The sequence below is a fragment of the Dermacentor variabilis genome, chromosome 3 (assembly GCF_050947875.1).
Source record: "Dermacentor variabilis isolate Ectoservices chromosome 3, ASM5094787v1, whole genome shotgun sequence".
In the NCBI taxonomy this organism is placed as follows: domain Eukaryota; kingdom Metazoa; phylum Arthropoda; class Arachnida; order Ixodida; family Ixodidae; genus Dermacentor; species Dermacentor variabilis.
Genome location: NC_134570.1, coordinates 146552297 through 146574693, shown reverse-complemented (window position 1 = coordinate 146574693; position 22397 = coordinate 146552297). Strand labels below are relative to the sequence as shown.

The 22397-nt window shown below is 47.2% G+C and overlaps 1 protein-coding gene across 2 annotated transcripts in view; it reads right to left on the bottom strand.

Annotated features, from left to right (window-relative positions):
* The window catches only part of LOC142576378 (lysosomal alpha-glucosidase-like), a 165933-nt gene that overhangs the window by 29146 nt on the left and 114390 nt on the right, over positions 1-22397 (bottom strand). For both annotated transcript variants that reach the window (XM_075686484.1, XM_075686485.1), the window contains exons 14-16: positions 14891-15071; positions 6255-6371; positions 3834-3973 (exon numbers count right to left, since the gene is read on the bottom strand). In XM_075686484.1, coding sequence (XP_075542599.1) covers positions 3834-3973; positions 6255-6371; positions 14891-15071 — 438 coding nt within the window. The remainder of the gene's footprint in view (positions 1-3833; positions 3974-6254; positions 6372-14890; positions 15072-22397) is intronic.

Sequence of the window (22397 nt, the reverse complement as noted above, 5' to 3'; positions counted from 1 at the left end):
GTTCTAATTTATACATATAAATTGAAGAGGTGGTCCTAAAGGGTCTCTACGGTGCTATATGTACAATGCTCCTTATGATTTTAATACTACAAAGCGCAACACACAATTTCATGGTACACGCATGGACTCTGACGCTATAGAAAAGGACTCAGCGTCTTCCGGTCGTCACGCGAAAATTAACCACCGTGGTACCGTAGTTTACTTTTGCTGTACACAAAGTCGTGGTTCAACTTTCGGCCGCAACGGCCGCATAGCATTGTAATCGCAATGGCAACGTTTGTGTACCGTACTTAGGTGCATACTGAAGATCGAGATATTGTGGAAATTAGGCAGCAGCCTTTCCTCCCCTCCCCCCTTTCACTACTGCGTCGCCCAGAGCCCTTAACGCCTACGACTTAAGTACACTTATAGGAAATTTTGGTACCCGCCGTGGTTGCTCAGTGGCTATGGTGTTGGGCTGCTGAGCACGAGGTCGCGGGATCGAATCCCGGCCACGGCGGCCGCATTTCGATGGGGGCGAAATGCGAAAACACCCGTGTGCTTAGATTTAGGTGCACGTTAAAGAACCCCAGGTGGTCAAAATTTCCGGAGTCCTCCACTACGGCGTGCCTCATAATCAGAAAGTGGTTTTGGCACGTAAAACCCCAAATATTATTATTATTAGGAAATTTTGGCTTCCGTACATGTCCCATTACATTCCAGTACTGCGTAGCAACGGTATGTTATATATATGTATATATATATATATATATATATATATATATATATATATATATATATATATCATTTTTCTTCGATCGTTGCTGCCTGCTCCTATTAAAAGTATGAATTCAATTCACTGAGGCCCACGTCGCGGGTACTGTCGAAATGGCATAGCATGCATTCCGAGCCCTCTTATTAGCTGGCTATACTTTTTGACCTTCTTAATTTTAGCCATGTTCAGCACTTGTCCGACTTAAATAAATAATCATCGGCTCTAATGAAAGCTCATAACTTTGATATACGCAAGAATTGTGAAACTTTGGGGTCCTAAATAACACGTTGGTTCGTCACACGTTGCGTCATTCCTAGACATGTAGACATTCTATATTTCGGCGTCCTTACGCAGAGGTCATGATGAAGTGCTTGGCTTCCCCACTAAGCCGGGCAACGTTCTTTATTTAATCAGAAGCTGCGAGCCCACTTCACCCAAAGGAGCAACTGAGGTGAAAGCTAGCGCGCATGACATCTCAACCACGGCGTACCTCAAAACGGTGGGTTCATGCTCATGCTCATGTTCAGCATGACACCGTTAGAACTTGGTATCTAGGGCGCCATAACGTAAAGCTATTCCAAACTTGTCTATTCCTATTCTGTAATTAACCACCCACGATTGGTCAAACATTTTTCCGGCTATCACTCACTTCACCTGTCGGTCATGCGACGTCACGAAAACCACGAAAAGGCCCCATCGATTTGCGATGTACACACTGATTATGCAAAATTAGGCCAAACTAAACAAAAATAATTATTCTTGATTCGACGCCTTTTTCGCCGTTAGCCCTCTGCTGTCGACTAAACGTTTTCGGGCTGCGCCGACTTCAGCTGTCTGTTTCGAGACGTCACAAAACCGCAAAATCTCACCGCGTCAAAATTACGTGCGCGCGCTAAAGACGCAATAATATTCCGAACAAAACTGAACTTTTTTTTCTGAATAGCCGGAGACGGCCCCATTCTGGAAAGAATAGAAGATGGCTGCCTGCCGAACGCTACGGCACTGGCTACCCAGAGCTGCCGGGGTACATGGATTTACTTGCGTAAAACAAAACAAAAATCCAATAATTTTTTTTTTGCGTGGCACTATAACATTATCGAGTCCTTTTGGCACTGGTACGACATCGCTCTGCCTACTGTTCTTTCCTGAGGCTCCATTCTGGTGGCATATTTAACCTTCCGTTGCCCACCGCCGCGATTTTCGACCAGCCATCACAAGCTAAGAAAGGGGTAACGGACCAATCGCAAACGCTGGCACCACGCTCCTCATCCCGTTATCAACTTTCACTGTGCTGGCTGGGCTCTATCAAAACTCTGTCCCCTTGAGCGTGCTCCTCGACTATTGTCAGCCAATTAGATAAAAAAAATACTATACTGCTAATGCTACTCGCTTTAAAAGCAAAAAAGTAGCCTCCTATAAACGAAGAGAGCATTTGTTTGGACTTTTGAAACAACACTACGGGTTACCGCACAATGTTTACGTCAGTGGTTACTTAAATATGACATCAAGCGATTGGAATAAAAACAGATTCGATTAGTTTTACGTTATAGGACCCCTATTGTGTATTTGCACGGTGCACCAATATGACTGTAAACACCAGATTTGTGCTTAAACGCAGTAATTTTGTTTGTTTCTCTGCTAAAATAAAATAGGTTCATGAGCTGGATGCATCAACATGCGAAGTACATGGTTAACCACCGTAATTAAGGTTCTGCTTCGCACATTTGTACGAATCAACCCTTGAGCAGTCAGCAAGTGTGCCCTTTCATATTGGTGCAGAGTGTACAAACTGCGTTATATTTGAGTGTTTCACCTGCTTACATTGTTGTTTTTCCACTGGTGATATGTAGGGAAGGAACGAGAGGTTAAGTAGGTTGAAAGAATAACCGGCTACCTCTGAGTAGAAACGACGGAAGAACACCCGAGGGGCACTCAACGTTCCCATTCTTTGAAACTATTTCGCCATCTAGTGCGTTTTGCCTCGTGTTCGATTGCCTTTGAGTGCAACATAACCCTTAACGTGCACCTTAGGCTAGGCTATGTCTAAGACTAGCAAAGGCTTATTTTGCCGTTTTAAACAGGTACCGCCTTTAACAACTGGGTGTCAAGTTTACTGAGAAGCTCGTAAATGAAAAACAACTGAAAGGTGACCGTATCTGAGACGCCACGACAATGATAGCTATGAAGCGATGGAACAAAACGTTCCCACATGCACTTAGTGGGGTGGGGCGCTCGTTGAGGACGCTTAGTGTAATACAGCGCCACCGCACATTGTTTTAAATGCGTCCAAACGAACTCCGATGTGCGCCACGCAATACTGTGTTTTTCCTAGATCGAGCCAACAAATTAGTGGGCTGCATAAGATTATTGAGCCACGGAACACGAATATGGAAAACTGAACTCCACACGCTCGCTCAAATACGGGTGTGTCTAGGCAATAACGATGGTTGTCATGCAGAGGAATCATTCGAAGGGTTACCACTAGCATCAGTCTTTCTCCTTGTGGACTGCAACAACCGTTATCATTCATTGCAACATTCGAACAAACGATCGAATACTTGAGAACTTCGAATGATGAATTCTGGAATCGAATGGCAAGTTCTACTTCCAAAGTATTCAAAATTTCGAGAATTAGTACATTCCTAGTCATATTTCTTGATCCTTCCCATCGTTCCCTTAGTGATTTTCTTTTATTTTTTCCGTCATTCTTTTCACTTTTCTCCTTCTCGGTACAATATAGCCAACCAGAAATATGTGATGGTTAACCTTTGCTTAACCTGGTAATTCTAATTCAATGCGTCCTTCCTTCTAAGCATATTTCGCTAACTCGACTAGGTATTCGTTCAACATGACGTTCAATGAGAGACACACAAATGAATACAAAAACTATATGACAGTTGGAGAATCTGTCTTGTTTGTATTTCCCTCGTCCCGTTGCCAGCGTTTTGCATGTTGAACTGATATCGTGGCATTCAGTTTAATGCCAAAAAAACAATAAAAAATAACATGCTACAACGTGGGGCTCTGATTTTGGACAGCACTCACAACAGCTTTCTTCTCACTTTTCTTCAGTACTCACTCGTAAAATGGTGCTCGCAAAACGGCACCGCCGGTCAAGTGTGCCTCGTAGAAGACAGTGTACATGTACGGCAACAAAAGCTTTCGGGCAGCGAGAGAGGCCGCTGACGCGTTCATGAGCCATGTCGTCACGCCATCAGCCTGGAGAAAAAGAAAACCTGATGAAAATACATCATGCTCCGCGAGTTTGAGCATCGCAGTTGCTGATATGGCCAAATGTGAAACCCCGGGACGCCGCGCTCGAGTGCAAACTACGGAATGCTTTTACGAGCGAAAGCGCATGGATTAGTGAAATAAGCAGCGCATAAGTGGGCCTTGCACTGAGCGCCCTTGCGCGACGCTGCCTTCAATCATCAAGAAGAGTAGAAGTAACACGCATGTGAATTATTAATAGACTAATATAGGACAACCTCAATAGCTTCCGCGAGTTCTGCCATCGAATAATTGATTTTTACTGCGATAGCAATTATAGACATTCCAGGCGCATTTCCGTCGTCGCCGTGACTGTGAAGTTCCGCATAAAGTCGCAGGGCGATAAATGTGTCGCGAGGCGCCGTGTGCTGTAAGTGCGAGTGAAAGCGTGCGAGGATAAGCCGGCGATCGCGGCTCAACCTCGCGCATGCAAGCGACGAATGCGGGGAGGAAGCTCGCCCTCTTCAGTCGCGCGCAAGGATCCGGGGGGAAGGTGAGGAGGTGGGGGACGCATTCTACAATAGGCGTTCCGAGCCGCTGCATCTTGAAAGCCATCTGCGACGGGGAAAGAGTGCGCCATGAGCTCTGTTTTCGCAGCTTAGGTCGCGTTTATGCGAGACGCATCACGGAGGTCAACACGCTCGCTACTGCTGCCGCGCTTCCTTACTCGAGCGTTTTGACAGCGAGTTTCCGCGTTCATCGAGTGAGATCTGTTCATGTTTTCTTGTGCGGGCGAGAGCCCATGCTTGTTAATTTACTTGTATGCCCATGTTTACAAATTTCTATGGCCGATAATTCTACCATTTTTACTTGTAGCTAGGTTTCCACTTATTTGCTATCCCAATCGATGATTTGCTTTTCAGGCGAAACTACGACATTTTTATTAAACGTGTCGAAACTAATCCCCATCTTCTCCAGTGTTTTCACTGATGGTTTGGAAAGAAAGAAGTCAGGATGAGGATATGGTACGGTGAAAGAAGTTTAGGACTATAGAGATGCTTCAGAATAGGGTCGCCCGCTTCACGTTCCCTGATTACCAGAAGCGGACGCCTATTAACTGTTGGTTTCCAGGTTTACGTTGCCGTCGAACGCTCTCAACACTGCTACGGATACGGAAGAAAATAGGAGGAACAACGCTCAGAAAATAAATCGGGATCTATAAAATGGATGCTTGCTACACGCATAAAACTCTAGGCTTAAGGTGAAAGCTAGTTCTCATTCTAGTCGGTTCATACTTAAAGCCATGACCGTAGCGTTAACATGAAGAAGGCAAGAAAAGTGCACGGCCGCACGTTCTAGCACGGCGGTAGTAGGTGACTGGACAAATGCTGCTCGTCAATCTCGTGTTCGAGAGCGTCGCGTCAGCGCTACGTTTAATCCTTCAAGTAATAATTACCAAAGTGTCACAGCCCACATAAATAATTTGTCTTTTTGGATCTTTGCAGCGAAGCTAATGCTGGTTTTCCTGTCGGAAGCAATGTAAGCAGCTGCCGTAATCAGCCAAAGCAATCCGAAATCCACTGAGGAATGGAATAAACTAGGAGCGAGCGTGGCGTGAAGTCAAAAGCGAACTCTCCGTGAAGCATTTCCCTTCACTATTTCCCTCGCTCTACCGGTTCAACACGGACATCTGATACTCAGCATACTGGAAAGGAGTGTGTGGTTGCCTGTAGCTTTAGTAAATGTGGGGCAGATCTTAGGGTGCTCTGCCTGCAGAGCGAGAGCACTAAGACCAACCGCGTTCTCTGACGTGACCATCACGTGTTGGTCCGACATTTTGGCTTTATTGTGTTGCGCACTGTGCTCTCCTCCTTTCTTTTTTGCATGCCAAGATCAGCATGCTTGAGGCCTACAAGCTCTCGAAAGACACGCAATCTCGAAAACAGCCGTGATTTATCGTTCAGTATTCGTCATCTACCCTAGGAGCACGCGATATAATCTTAGTTGTCCCTTATTTACAACTCCCTACTGTAAGTGACGCTTAGAAACAAGATGCCCAAAGATAGGAGAGGCAATGAGCCAGGTGGACAAGACAACGCCGTGGCAGTTTGCTTTCTGTTTTTACACAGGGTATACGCCGCTATATGCCGCTATTTGCTAAATGTTTCGATAGCACCAGGAAAATTATTTAGCATTTAGATAATCATAAACTCGCTTTCCGAAAGTGTCGATAACTTGAGGAACGCGCTTTTTTTTAATTTGTCGGAGGCAAATGATAGAGTAGGTTTACCTCGATGTCCTCTGCAGGTCTCATTCTTGTGATAGACAGTGGAAGCAGCGCTGACGTTTGAAGCCAGGCTAAACGGACTTCTTCTCGTTCCCTAGACAAACCACAGTAGCCGCCAACCTGTATACAAAAAATAACGTTAACAAAGAGATGTACATCAACGCACCCAACAGCGTAAAAGCCATTAACCTCGGAGTAGAGTTCCTAACAAAGCTAGAAAGAAAACTTCAGAACCGGCGCATGCAGCGCCAGAGAACATTGTAGCAATATATGGAACCAACGTTTTTCGTGCGAGAAGTACACATATAACAATAATAACACACACCATCAATTATTTTGCGATAAATGAACCTGAGCCACTGCCGCCAGTTTCCACAGCATTTGTGTTGCCATCGGATTGTATCTTGCGAATTGTATTTCCCGTGGTAACAGCTGTCGGACCCATATGGATTCCTGAGATTTGGCTTCTCGCAGTAAATGTGAAATAATCGTCAACCGATCTCACTTCAAATCAATATTTTAGAAAGAAATAGGATGTTACCAAAGTGCTAGAAATATTGCAAAGCCATGGGACTAAGGAGCATGACGTCACTCAGCTAGACTCGGCAAGCCAACTTCCTCTGACGTCATCCCTTACTCCGAAGCCTCCATGTGCGATGTGGCTCTCAAGAACGAACAGGCTCACAAGGTTGCTGGAGCATTCAAGAAATTGCTTGTTTCACGGTAACTTTTACGGCGCGACAGATATCCGCTTAGGATCTATCACGTGGTTGCCCTGCACTGTTTCGTCGTGGCGTTCCCAACAGATACTTGTTTCTGCTTTAGATATGAGTCATGATGCTTCGACAGCAAAGTAGTAGGTACAAGTGGGCGCTGCTTTCAAAATCCACGCTCCGTTTATTGGTCCATTAGGCTGAACAAAAGCAGATGCATTAGCTGGACATCATCCTACCACGCCCTTGACACGAAATGAGTGCTTCCGGATTTCAGACGCCCTGAGTTATGAACGTTTGCGTGTACTACAGATGTGTGCGCACGTATGAGCGACAGCTCTGGCGCATCCAAACGTTTCGCATGTTCAGTCGCCGCCACCAACCTGAGCGTGAGCTATGCGTGTCACAATCAACGCTTTTCAGCAATATATCGTGCAAAAATATGGGAAGGGCCAACCACACTGACAACTTTTGTTATCTTCGTACAGTGCATGCGTTCCCAGGCGTAGAGTGCATCGTCGCGCTGCAGACTTCTCTTGTTCAAATAATTCTCCAATGCTTTCAATTTTGCAAAATCAGCAAAGGATATATAGGCTGGTCGATGCGCGCTAGGGTGTAGTACAAGTGTTCGTAGGAGCACACAGATACCGCAAGTATGCTGCAAACAGTGGTGCGAGTTGCGAATGAAAAATGTGCGGCGCTCTTAATGGAGGCGCTGCTGGCTGCCGAGTGGCACGAAGTTGTACTTTACAAAACAGTGGCGCCATCCCACCGGCGCAAGAGGCCAATGGCTCTCTATCACTGCAAATGTTTACTTCTTCTTTGTTATTCAAGCGAAGCTTGTATGGCTCACAAGTTACGGTGGCGTTGTCATTGTCACGGAAATAAAAACCACTTTATCTGATAGCAGAGCAGCTGCGGGAAAGGGAGGTTTAATGAGTTGACAACTGCGTCGGCACCGGAGTGTGAGTTTTTGGCAAGGATTCCAGCTGCATAGGCGCGCGCTCACACCACGCGCGCAACCAGTCAGAACCGTTTCAATTCCGCCGGGGAGGGAAAGGGCTGGAAAGGGTCTCACACGCGCTACATCGGCTCCGCTTTCGTTCATTCCAATCTCGGAAAACGAATGGGACGGCCACGCGTTGTGCGTTCCCCCGATGAACAGGGAGCTTTCTACGAGCGGCGACGGGAACTCGCCCGTGAAAAGGCTCGCCGTCGGCGCACCGATCCAGCCGTTAGAGCCGCCCGAGCCTAGGCAATCCGACAACAGTGAAAAGAAGATACCCCGCTTCGGAAGCAGAAGGCCGAACCAATCCGGCACCATTACCTGTGGGTTACTTAACCGTGATGAAGGTCAGGAGCACGAAGGACAAGCTTCGCTTACCCCCCATTTTCCGGTAGGGGAAGGGTTGGTCATTTCTTCTTATTATTTATATAATTATTATTCTTGTTGTTATTGTTGCGACCGAAATCATAAGGACACTCGAAGTGCAAAAATGCAATCGGCGCCGCAGTAGCCACCACCGTTGTCAAACTGCCGCGCTCGAAGGTGCGAAGAGCCAAAAGCCCTGCAGATACGCATAGTGCACTTGGCTGCAACAATGACGAAGTGAAGAAGGGTTGGTCATATTGATGAACGATTAATTGATTGAAAGTACCCCGCAAGACAATTAATCATCATCATTGTCCACCTATATCATTTAATCGACTTAATCTATTAGACATGTTTAATTAATCGTTTTCTTGGCAGCAGGGTGTGAAATTTTTGAAATCGCATTATAATGGCGGAGCTCGAGCAGTGAATGTGCGGCGGCGGTGTAGAGTGATTGTCGACTGTTCTTGCGGGTCCCGAGTGATGCAGAGCCGAGTGCTTCCTTTCTCTTCCCCTACACTCTACCTCGCCGCCCGAAGCCGGAGGCTTGAAATGTCCTCGCAAATCGTGGCATAATATAGAGGCCCTGTCGTATGATCGTCGTGTCAATCCCAGCCCGATAAAGACGTGGCGCAGCATTCGCGCCAGTTTGGAGTATGTGTTTAACAAAGCGATGGAGTTTATGTCGATTGCAGCTTATCTGTAGGTTCCGAGCATCTATTCTCGCAAAAAGTAATAGTTTAGCACGAAAGGCTAGCATGGATTGCGACAGCGAATTAGTAGACATATATACGAAGTAAGCATATTAGTTCTATCGGCCCTATAAGCTTGCAAGCATTCGCTTGCTAACTAAATTAACAAGCACTGTGTCACACGCGCACAGGTAAACATGAACGCATCTCGCTCCATGATTGCCGAAAGTCGCCGTCAAAGCGCTGGAGTGAGTAAGTACGTCAGTAGCAGCGAGCGAATTTACCTTTGTGCTGCCTATCGCTGCAACACGAATTAAACGTAGAAAACACAGCCCGTTGGAAGCTACTGGCATTCCGGGTACCTTGTCCACATCGCAGATCGCCTTGAAAATGAGGCCTGCTCGGGCGCGCACTTTGTCCACGTCGCAGATGGCTTGCAAGATAGGGCGCCCACGTGGCCGCGCTGTAAGCAGCAGCCGCCGGAGTATAGACCCGCATGTGATCGTCGGCGGACGGTTGCAAGCTTTCACTTGCACATACAGCGTACGGCGCGCAGTGACTATGTTATCGTGTTTGGACTTCATACGGAACATCACGGCAACGACCACGGGAGAAATGCGCTTGGAGTGCCCATGTAGTTTCTATCGCAATAATATGTGCATGTCGTGAGAACCCTTACCTCGGGATAGGCGCTGGCTGCAGGACATCGTAAACGCTCAGCGTTTTCTACAAGATATGGTTCCACTGCTATCTCAGTTGTGTCATCCGCACTGTTGTCAGTATGGAATGCTTGTGCGTAAGGTGCATATAGTTAGAACAATACAGTCACAACAGCGGCCGAGAAGTCTACGATGAACCTTAATCTCGTTGTCAATGCTTTGTCCTTGGTACAAACATTTGTAAACATTTTTCTAACCGACCAAATATTTTATTGTAGTTCATACTTGATTTAAGGAACATACGGCCAAAGTAAATGACTTAACCCTACTCCTTATCATTTCACGTAAGCACGAAATGCATATATGTTAACGCAAAATATCGGCAATACATGCGACCAACTATGCATGGATGTGTTACCAAAAATTCGGTACAACCCATCTCAAGAAGACTGTCAACTGTAATGCGTTTAGCACTGAATCAATATAGCAACACAACTTACTGTTATCGTCCAAACTAGTCTATGGGGTGTGTACTGCAGCAGGAAACCTCGTTCGCGTTTCCCTAAAAAGGATCGGTGCCATCTAGCGCCGCCGCCGCAAAGCCTGTGCATGGTCTCCGAAACGCACGGTGCGTTGGTGTGACCGAACGCTGAGAAATGCGTCAAGCTGGACCTGTGCTCCTGTCTAGCGCTTCTATCTGGCGACGCTTCGCGATCTAGTCAAACTGCAGAGAAGTCCGCGCCTAGCCTCCGAGACGAGAAGCGTGGCGCGCCCATGGCTGCGAACGTTGATCGCTTAACACAAGCAGAGCGGTACATAACCAGTGTACTGATGGCGCTAGTCACTCAAGCGATGGCGTGAAAAACGTTCATTTAAAAGTGAAACGTACCCAGTGCACTTGTGGTTCAGCATGGTAAAACGTCGGGTTCCTCTTATTGAGGAACCCTTGCGACATGAGCTCGATTCCACTCACCATCGCAGTAGCTGAAGGGTTGTTATTCATCATTAGTGAGCGGCACATACATACATACATACATACATACATACATACATACATACATACATACATACATACATACATACATACATACATACATACATACATACATACATACATACATACATACATACATACATACATACATACATACATACATACATACATACATACATACATACATACATACATACATACATAGTCCCTAGAAAGGGCGTGAAGAACCTCGAACAGCTAACGTAGTAATACTATACGCGCAATGTGGCACTTGAAATATCGCATTCACTAGCTGTGGGTCATCTGCCTTCATCCGGCAGGTCTTGCTCTTGTTAATGGGTATTAGCATTCTTAACACACTTTGCGGGGCTATCTGATGCTGTACTATGTCTAACATTTTCCCGCCAACACCAGTCACCGCGTACTGCATGGCCGAACGGTTACAGCGTCGGGCTGCTGTGTTGAGAGAACATGGTTCGAAACCAACCATTGGGCCAACTTTGGTCAGCAGCTATATGGCATGTGCTACATGCCGCTCTTCGAAAGGCGTTTTTCACACCCGTATGGCTCACTCGATATGCGGAACTGGGTATGAGCGTACCATACATTCAATGAATCTTTTTAAAGCCAATTTGGAGCACTCGAGTTGTGCCATTGGGCATGCGCCGCCTTTTTATGAACCTCTTTGAATACAACTCTGGTCACAGGGTATAGGCGAGTAGGTGTGTTCCGCTCTTCAGTGAAGCTCATTGACGCCTATCTGGGCAGCTGTGTATGTGCCATACAGTATGTGCCGCTCTTCAATGAACCTCTTTGACGCCAACTTAGGTAACTATGGGCCACTTAGTATGTGCCGCTGATAAAAGGGGAAGAAACCAGTTAATGTTTATCCATTGCTTGTGAAGAACTGAACGCGCGTGATATATATTACGACAAACTTGTATGAATGTTTATTCATACAAGCGCCACGCGCGGGCTCCGCGGTTGCGCCAATAAATCACAAAGCATGTGCGGTGGAAAGTGCAAGAGAGAAATTCGGCTTTATACGTGCCTCATGCATAACGCGTTTCTGTGGCTGCAATGCGGTGGTTAGTCTATACATTGCTTCATAGCTAAACGCATTAACGTCACCATTGATCGTGAGATCTGTTCTGGCAGAATTCTTCTTTCCTGACTACATATGGCTTGGCGTATCTCGGACCTGGGTATCTTGTAACCACTTCCAGAAAAGAAAAATTCTCATTCGCGCCTCCAGAATGTCGCACTGAGTCGGAAAGGCAATCAAAACGTAAATTTCAAAGAGAGAAGAAGCAAGCAATAGTCGCACAGTAGGGATAATTAACGGTATTGGCGTTATTACCGCCATATTAGCAGAAAATCGACACACCGCGCCATTCACAAAACCATAGCGGGGATCTGCCCACCTGGCGTCTTGTTAAAAAACAAAGAAAGGGTTGGCCAGTGTCCAAGCCAAAGACGATGTCGCCGTAATTGTGCTTGAAATACGATTCGAATAAGAAGAGAAATTATTGAATAATGAAGAATACCAGACAGGGAATAGGGAATATAATTAATGTATAATCACCGAATCATTCTGTCCCCATGTACGACGATATCATCTGCTTTAGCGTCGGCATTGGTCGAGCCTTAATTTTTTGAGAGAGACATAATAGGAGAGCTTCACAACGATTTCCCCCCTGTGGTGGCAATGTCTAGCGGCGATGTAGCTGTCGAACGCAAGCCAAAAAACAGCCGGTAACGTCGCTTGCATGATACCTTTCTTCACGTCCCTGTGATATGCATAGACGTCGACTAGTGTTTGTTGTTTACGTTCAGCTACCAGAATTGGAATAACCCCGTTTTATCCCCGAGTTTACCGTGAGCTGACCATTTAGGCTCAGGGGTGTGGCTGCGCCACCTACTGTCAGCCATCGTAGAAGTGTTTTATTATTGGGACAAACGATAATGAACGAAATTACACAAAACTCCGAATTGATTACAATGAGATCACGCGACGACAGGTATAGCTTGAATAACGGGTCTGCGATAACGCTTGATACTTTAGAGTTACTTCGAAAACGTCTGTCCTTTATTTCACTATGAGTAGCACTATGGAGAATAACAGTCACCGCTTTACCTGACAAGAAATATGTCATTGTACTGTCCTTGACATCGCAAAAAAAAGTGAAGTTACAGGAACTTATATACGGCAATCCGTGAATTCTGCAACCTGCGCCTACACGTACACACCAACATGACATCAGTCCGGGCACCAAAAATTGTAATCTGATGCTACATCATTCGAACCAACATTCACGCAATCCGCCGCTGTCGATCAAAGGCTATGGCGTAGCGTTGTTGAGCACGAAAGCCATTCGAGCGCTTCTTCAGTACCTGAAGGCAACAGACTTAGGTGCCCGACTGTAGACCAGCTGCACCCAGCTTAATGCACGTGAACGTGCGACATAGACTCATGTCTTCTCTTTCACTCTTTCTTTCAATCCTCCAACACCCTCCTCATGTGTAGGGTAGCAATTTTGACGCAGTATAGTTAAGCTCCCTGCCTTTCCTTCCTCCCTTCTCTCTCTCTCTCTCCTCTTGTTGAGCACCATGTCACGGGTTCAATCCTGATCGCACCGGCCGCATTCCTGAGGGCGAGAAATGCAAGAACACTCATGTATTGTGCACTGCTTGCACATATAAAGAACCCCAGGTGGCCAAACTTAATCCAGATTACCTCACGACGGCGTGCATCATAAAAAATAGCGACTTCTTGCGCGTTAAACTTCCGAATTTAATTTAATATTTACGCAGCGTTATTTACCTTCCAATGGGGCCGCTTCACGATTGCATAAGTCAATAGAAAGGTGGCTAGCACACGCATCCCCGCATTTTATTATCCTAAACGCCTTGGCAATCTCACGACCTACCCCTTCGCTGTGTTTGTAGGTGACATCTGTGTGTTCGAAAGTTGGTTTTAACCCACAGTGCCGGTAAACTATGGCCCGGTATGCGTGCAGCCCCTTTTTATTCGAAGTAGGTGATGTTCTTTAAGTCTCGTGTACAGGAGCTGCCGTGTAAGAAGTGCAGTTCTCTTGTAGCACTGGGTACGTGGGGAAGACCGGAAGGTTCGTAAACGCAAGGCAAAAAAGTTATCCTGTTGCGGTATGTGGACAGTTATTAAGTTGCCCAATTCACAGTCCTAAGAAGCATGCTAATATTTCAAGAAGCGCAATTTATCACTTGCTGCCGTTATCGTTGCGATTTCGGGCAAGTAAATTTCCTACTTAAAATTCTCAATTGCACCGAGGTCGTCTATTTATCGAGACAGGTAACCATCACTTTGCTGCATATAATAGGACGGCGATGTAGGGCGCCGGCTCAGGGATGCGCACTAACAAGACATATGCCCACATTCGCACGTTTCAGTAGCCGTACGCAAAGAGAAAGGGAAATTTGTTCCCATAGAGCTCATTAGGTCAGCGAAAGCTTTCCGTGTCTAGGACATGCGGGAGAAAAAGAACTGCGGAGCCCAATTGTAACTTGCAATAAACTTTAAGAGCGAATAATTTGGAAGTGTTGGCAATTTCAAGATTATTTCTCTGCGGTACGCACTGGCCCGTGCTTGCGCGGATGTTGCAACTTGATACGGAAAGTAATCAATTAGGACATGCCTATAGACAGAACAAAATATTTATGGTTAGTGGGTGGTCACTGATTAAGCTTCGAAGTCCGGAAGCTTGCTGCGCGCCTAAGTAACTAAGCCGCCAGGAACCATTGATCCCTGGCAGACCTGGCCTGCGTGAGCCGCTGCAAGGCTCACGCCTTGGAGTGGCTACACTCTGAGCTACACTCTGAGCTACACTCTGAACTACACTCTGAGATTGGTTCTCGAATAGGTGGAGGATGGTTGGGGTCCAAGTACACGAAGAATACGAGTTTTTTTAAGGTACACGTTAGTGTGCTTAAGCTTTTAGCGGTACTTGTTACTGGCACACATAAGTGGCCTTGCCGTCTCTTTTCTTGCAAGCAAGACAATTAAGTATTCAACCATTATGCTTACATTACTCCATAACTACCATTCAGATAAAAAAACGCTGAACGAAACGTGTGACAGCATTGTTATGCGTGCTATACCGTTTTAATTAAAATCTTATTTGCCATCTTTACTGCAACGCGTGGTCCAAACACCACGCCCACCACACTTACCAACGGCATTCCAAGCATGGAGAACTCGACAGCCTTAACGATGGTCCTACGCAATCCTTCCCAGCTGCACTCGGGCTCCTCGAACCAGTGTCCACCGAAAGATCCCGAGCCGGAGAACGTCGCATGACTCAGAATCATGGGCCTCTGAGTGCCTCGTTCCCCCATAAGATTTTTCAGGCTCCTGCAAAGAATGTCCGGCTCAATCGGTACAGAAATGTTCGACGGTCAGCATTGTTCGACATCAGCATTGGACTGGACTGGACGTACCAGTCCAGTGCGATGTGTGCGAGTTTGATGCCCGCAGCCATGGTCGCAATGTTCAAACAGGACGCAAAACGAGTGCGTTTGGAGAGTTTGCAAGGAATATCCACGTGAAATCCATTTCCAGGATGACGTCCGTTTGGAGATACGCACCATCATACTCGCCGTAATAAAAATGCACTTTTGTTCTCCTTACGTTTTTTAATAAAATGCTCTTTTATGCCTTGATGCACAAAAGTAACTGGAACGCCCGTGTATTTCGTCCCGAAATGGGTGCAAACCTGAAAGTTCATTTCAAGTCGATACGACTTGAAATCTCGCCGGCTATAATTCGTGAATTAAAATATTTACACTACAGTAATGATGGAGTTAATTGGTGAAGTTTCGTTAATTCTTTAAATAGGTGCTTCAATTTCTCCTGTTTGTAATGCCTGCTTGGTCATATATTGCAGCTCAAATGCATGAATTATGCTGTTTGCCAAATGGAATTTTTAGAAAAAAACTTAAGAAGTAAAAAAATTTCACCCCATATAACCGCCTTCATTGCCTGTTAGTTTTTGATGTTCTCTTTACTTATGGCGTGTTAATTTGGCGCTTGCGTTTTCCATGCCAGACCCATCGCTATGGCTCAGTGGCTGTGAGATTCTTCTGTTGAACACCTGGTCGCGAGTGGCTGGATTCGCGGGCATGGCTGGCGCATTCCGAGGGCGGGCGGAATGCAAAAATCCTAGTCTGTACGCAATCCAGGAACACGTTGAGGGAACCCTCCTCCCTCCATGCCTGCACCAACCCCTCCCCCCCCATCCCGCCTACAGTGCAGCGCCTCTAACAGATGAAACAGCCTTCGGACACAAAAAAGCCCAACATGTGTACCAGGCGCTTCGTGTGTCCCGTTCCCCATCTCTGTGCCAATGTCAGTGAGCGCAAAAAGTATTTCGCAGTGCAGAATCCAATTTTCTAAATTTCCACTCTCATACCTGCTATTTTGCTTAGACGGTAAAGCGTGTAATATGATCTATCTTTGTTTTCATCGCAACACGGCACGCTCTAAATGCAATACCTTATACTCTCGTTAATACTATATCAAAGGGGCAGTGAAAGTCTGTCCGTCGTTTCAGTCTCAGCATAAGTAATAGAAAAAAAAAACTTGTAATGTATTTTTTTTTGGTGCACGTTTATAATCGCGGCTCTAAACTACAAATTAAGCAGCGTTACAACTAAAAGGCAGTTGTGAAAAGATGCTTATTGGATGCACACGATGCTTTCCGCGCTCTATAGCTAAGTAATGAGTAATTATTGTCTCCAGTACTGCGCGAACGTGTGCACGTCTGCAAGAGATCACATTCCACCTAGCTTGCCCAAGAAATGCTTCATTGTTCTCGAGTTGCTCAAGAAGCTGCGCTAAATCATTTTAGACACTGCAGGCTCATAAAGCAGCGCCAGCCGTGGAAATTCGAGCGAACCGAATTTCCTGGTAAACGGATTGCTTTGAGTTAGGCTTCTCGGACGCCACCGACATGTTCACACATTGTTCCTAATGTCCGGAAATTCGGCTTAACCGGGTTCAACCTAATAGCGGCCCGCTGCACTGCAAACACAGCCGGCGATGCACTGTCATGGCTGGGCATTTTTTTCTGAATGGATGCTACTGATTCACGCCATTATCGTAACAACCTTTACCAATGCTTTACTGTCACGTCCATGGAGCTCGATAAGAACGCGCTAGCACGTGGGAACACCGCCTGAACGAATGCCAATATAGGCTCAGGGTAAGCCCTGCGCTGATCATTCTTTTCTATTCCTTTCCGTTTTCTGTGACGATATTCAATCTCTACAAATCTTGAGGTTACTATCTCTTTTGCTCTACGCGGTGTCAAGTTTGACACCTTACTGGAGAGACGTGCATTCTGCCCGTCAGCTTAGGTAATCATCAGCCGGTCAGTCAAGCATCAGCTCGTCACTGATACTGCCCCGCAGTATCACGTATTGCCGAGGATACTGCTCTGGATTTCTGTCTCATCAGTTTATTTTCCCATTTTCTCGACATTAAGTAATTTCGTGGATACTCCATAAAATTTTGAAAAATTTTATACTTGTATCGCATTCACGTAGCGTTTAAAAATACACTACATTGATCCTGTGGCCGCACTGTCACTGGTAGGGCACAATGTAGTTTGCAGTCCAAAACCATGTGCCTTTACGATTTTGCGACCTTTTAAACCAAATGCAACGTCTATGATGTAATTATTTAAGAAGTATATTTATTTACAAAATATTCGAAAGCTTTAGCAAGATAGTTTAGCAAAGCATTAATCCTTAACGATGTATACAGCGGCACGATATACCCAAGCCAACGATATAAATTATCTTTATTTTGCGTTATCGACTGCATTCAATTTCCTGCAAATTTCGTAATTGTGTGCTGACCTCGACTACTTCTTTTTTCTTGAAACGTGTTCTACGTCAACTGCACGACAGCTAACAATAGATATATTGCGAGACAGCTGTTAAGCCTCAACGGTTTATTTCGCAGGTCGCGGGCTGAAAGACGATGACGCTGGCCATGATGATGAACATATACAGATGAAGAAGATGAAATGGTAAAATAATGCTCACACAATTTCCCTCGGGCGTGGAAGCGTCCAACCTGGCCGCTGGTTACGCTGGTTATGGCGGGAAACACCGTATGAAAGGCTTTAAACGCGAAACATGCACAATCTCTGTGGCACGGCAGCGGCCGTCCAAAGGCGGAACAACTGGAGTGACACGATAGCTAACTGGCGAAGTCTGTTCCCGAACAATGTAGGGCCCGATAAAACGGGACTGAAATTTCTCGCACAATCCAGGAGCGCGAACTGGGGTCCACAGTAACACTTCGTCGCCAAGGTGGAAGGAAACGACACGGTGATATACATCATAGCGAATTTTGCGGTCTTTTTGACTGGCGTCGGTGTTGAAACGGTCACGTTGGCGACACCGGGCAATGCGCGAAACGAACTGCTCACACACTGATGTGTACGAGGGAACGGGGACACCGAAGAAAGAAACGTCGAGGATAGGGATCGGTTGGCGACCATACGCACGGAAAAAGGACGAGTACCCCGTAGTGCTTTGGACGGCCGTGTTCTATGCGAAAGACACGAATGGTAGAATGACATCCCAATTGGTGTGGTCAGGGTTGATGTACATAGATATCATGTCGGACAGAGTGCGATGAAAAGCGCTCTGTGAGACCATTAGTTTGAGGGTGGTAGCTGGAAGTCGTTTTATGGATGGTATAGGACGCACGGAGAACATCGTCGAGAAGTTTCGAGAGAAAGGTCCTGCCGCGGTCACTCAAAAGGACACGTGGGGCTCCGTGCCGTAAAAAGATGCCTTCCAAGAATAAGGCTGCAACATGCTCTGCGGATACCGAAGATAGTGCGGCTGTTTCAGCATACCGTGTCAAGTGGTCTACAGCTGTGACAAATCCATCGTTTACCGCCGGTGGCTAAGGGTAGCGGTCCATAGAGCTCGATACCGACAACTGCGAAAGGAGCTTCGGGACACAGGACAGGTTGGAGCAGTCCAACCGGAGGTGAGGTCAGTCGTTTGCGGTTTTGGCAGAGTGAACAGGAAGCCACGTATTTCGCTACGCTGGTTGCAAGTCCAGGCCAAGAGAAGCGGCTGCGAATTCGCGCATAGGTTTGATGAAAACCAAAGTGACTGGCAGTGGGATCGTCGTGAAAGGTCTCCAATATCGGGGCCCGAAGTGTTCGGGGAACGACAGGAACTCAACGGTGTCCTTCGGGATGAAACATGTACGGTATAATATCGAATTTTCGATCTTGAAGTTCTTCAACTGCCATTGGAGCCGAGCGTTAGGTGTGCGAGATGAACCGCGAATGCGTTACATAACGGAGTGGTTGTAGGAGTCATTACGTTGGCAAGAGGCAAACATATGCGAATGGCTGGAAGGGAGCCGGTCGAGAACTGGGAGCGATGGAAATGCAGGCAACGCGCCCTGCGGTTTCCTCGCGGAAGGTGGTAAGCAAGCAGCGTTTGAAGACGGTGGTAGGGGACAACGAGAAAGAGCATCGGCATCCTGGTGTTTCTTTCCAGACTTATAGGTGGCGTCGAAGTCGTATTCTTGTGAACGAAGTATCCAACGGCCGAGAGGTCCCGTTAAATTCTTTAGCGTCGCCAACCAGCACAAGGCGTGGTGATCATAACGACCGTAAAGAGGCGGCCGTGCAGATAAGGCCGAAATTTTTGGACAGACCAAACAACGGCTAGACACTCTTGCTCGGTAATCGTATAATTTTTCTCTGCAGCTGTTAGCGTGCGACTTGCGTATGCAACCACACGTTCTTCCGAATTTTGCTGACGTTGCAGAAAAACAGCGCCGATACCGTGTCCGCTGGCGTCAATATTCTTGTGAACGAAGTATCCAACGGCCGAGAGGTTCCGTTAAATTCTTTAGCGTCGCCAACCAGCACAAGGCGTGGTGATCATAACGACCGTAAAGAGGCGGCCGTGCAGATAAGGCCGAAATTTTTGGACAGACCAAACAACGGCTAGACACTCTTCCTCGGTAATCGTATAATTTTTCTCTGCAGCTGTTAGCGTGCGATTTGCGTATGCAACCACACGTTCTTCCGAATTTTGCTGACGTTGCAGAAAAACAGCGCCGATACCGTGTCCGCTGGCGTCAATATGTACAAGATTGGGTGCGGTGTTGTGGAAATGATAAAGCACAGGTTCGGACGTGAGGGCATGCTTGAGGGCGTCAAAAGCAGTTTGGCATTCGTCCGACCATACGTAGGGAGCTCCAGAAGGAAGTAGTTGATGGAGCGGCGCCGCAATGGTGGCAAAGTTACGTATGAAGCGCAGGAAATACGAAGCTAGGCCAAGGAAGCTACGCAAGTGCTTGGCGCATTGAGGCCTGGGGAAGCGGACGACAGTAGCCTTGTCAGGGTCGGGTCGAAGGCCCTCCTTGCTGACAAGGTGTCCGAGCACTTCAATGGTTTTGCTGGCGAAGTGGCACTTTTTTGTATTCACCTGAAGGCCAGCAGCTGAGAGGCATGTTAGGAATTCGTCGAGGCGCTCCAAGTGCTGATGGAAGAAGGTAGCATAAGCAAGTCTTTCACTTTGGGCTCTGTAGTACGGTGTCAATCATCCGCTCAAACGTGGCGGGAGCATTACACAGGCCGAAAGGCATTACGTTAAATTCGTAAAGTCAATAGAGTGTGGCAAAGGCGGTTTTCTCCTTGTCTGCTGGGATCTGCCTGTATCCGGAGCGTAGATCAAGGCTAGAGAAATACTCCGCGCCTTGTAATGAATCTAACACATCATTGATTCGGGGCAGTGGATATACATCTTTCCGGGTTATTTTGTTCAAGACACGGTAGTCTGCGCAAAATCGCACTGAGCCGTCTTTCTTACGCACCAAAACGACAGGTGACGACCAAGGGCTTGAGGATGGGCGGATTATGCTACGTTTCCGCATGTCGACAACGTGGGTATCGATGACCTGGCGTTCAGCGGAAGAAACGCGATATGGCCGATATGTATACGATATGTATGCGATATGTAGGCGACGAGCCGTCGCAGATGTCTGTCCCAGAAGAGGAGAGTGGAAGTCGAAGGAGTCTTTATGCTTGGATAACAACGCCAGTAACTCCCCCGTCTGCTGTGGCGTTAGATCGGAGCTGATGTTACTAGCGAGAACAGAAGCAGGAGCCGGATCCATAGCTGTGGGTGTTTGTGAAACAGCAGTAGTCGAGGTAAGCACAGACACAGGCTGAGTGTCCAAGACGCACATGACAACGGCGCCTTTAGAAAGCAGGACTGGCTCATTGGTTGTGTTGTGTACAGCTAAAGTGGCTGTGCCGTTGGTGAAGCGAACAAGGCTGGCTGCCAGAGCAATCCCTTTCAATAAGCAGCGGGCTCACGGTACAACTAAAACGTCAACATCGGTGATGTCAGAGTTGACTACAAGTTGCTCGTGGCCAAGGGGCACCATACAATCCACGGCAGTTCGTAAGCGAAGGCGCGGTTTGTGCACGTCGTCAGAATTGTCGGTCTCTGTCAAGTTAACGAGGCGTTGAGGCACGAGATGAAAGCAGAAGCCGAAGAGAGAAAGTCCCACCCTAGTGTAAGCATGTGGGCACACGAAGTCAACACTGCGAACTGGATATGGTGGCGTATCCCGTCGATCGAAACTCTAACGGTGCATTGCGCCGATGGCCGAACCACAACATTATTTGCACCACGAAGAAGAGCTCCACTGTAAGGTGTAGTAACTTTGCGTAGACGAGATTACAATCCAGTGTGAATAATAGAAATAGCTGCTCCCGTATCAATCAATGCTAGGACAGATACACCTTTTACGCACACGATTAAAGTATTGGCCGGGCACGCTGGAGGCATTGCAGTCTGTGCGAGCCATGCAGCTTTCCCTCCAAAAACTGCACCATCTAGATTTCCGATACGTAGTCAGGAGTGCGGGTGGCCGGCTGCAGGGGTGATGTCGAGCGTCGGAGAGGGGAGGGCGAGTGGCGCCGCCCTGGACGGTAGTTGCGAGCCGCTTCGGGAGGTGGATAAAGTGAGCGTGGAGCAAGCCAGCGCTGGTAGGAGGAAGCAACGGGTCTCCCTCATATATATCGTAGCCACGGCGTTCTTCCTGTTGTCGTCTTAGGCAAAAACGAGATATGTGCCCGCGAATACCACAACAATAACAAATGGGGCGGGGCGTCGGCCGGGTAGTGTAAAATGCTGTGGCAGGCGGACGGGGTGGTAGAGTCGCCAGATGGTTGGGGGCAGTAGCAGGAGCAGGAAGCGCTGTCCGAACGAACGCTGGTTGCATAGCCGCAACCTGAGCATGCGAGGTGGATGGGGAAGGAGGGCCACAGCTCGCAGCGCACATCATGGAGGACAGCTCCTCCACGATGACGTCGCGCAGGCCAGTGACCGAAGGCAGAGGCTGGAGAACGAGAGGACTGAGCCGTCCACACGCTTGGAGGTCTTCGCGTATGACAGTCCTAATCAGTATACGCAGGTCGGTATCCGACGAAGGAGGCGTGTCACCAGTGACATGTTGTAAATGGATGGCCTGCACTGCGTCCAGGTGTTGGCAAGTCGCTATCACATCGTTAACGGTATTTGGGTTCTTGATCGCCAGTGCGTTGAACATGACGTGGGCAATTCCCTTTAGGATATGACGAACACGATCAGATTCCGTCATGGTGGCGTCAACACTGCTGCA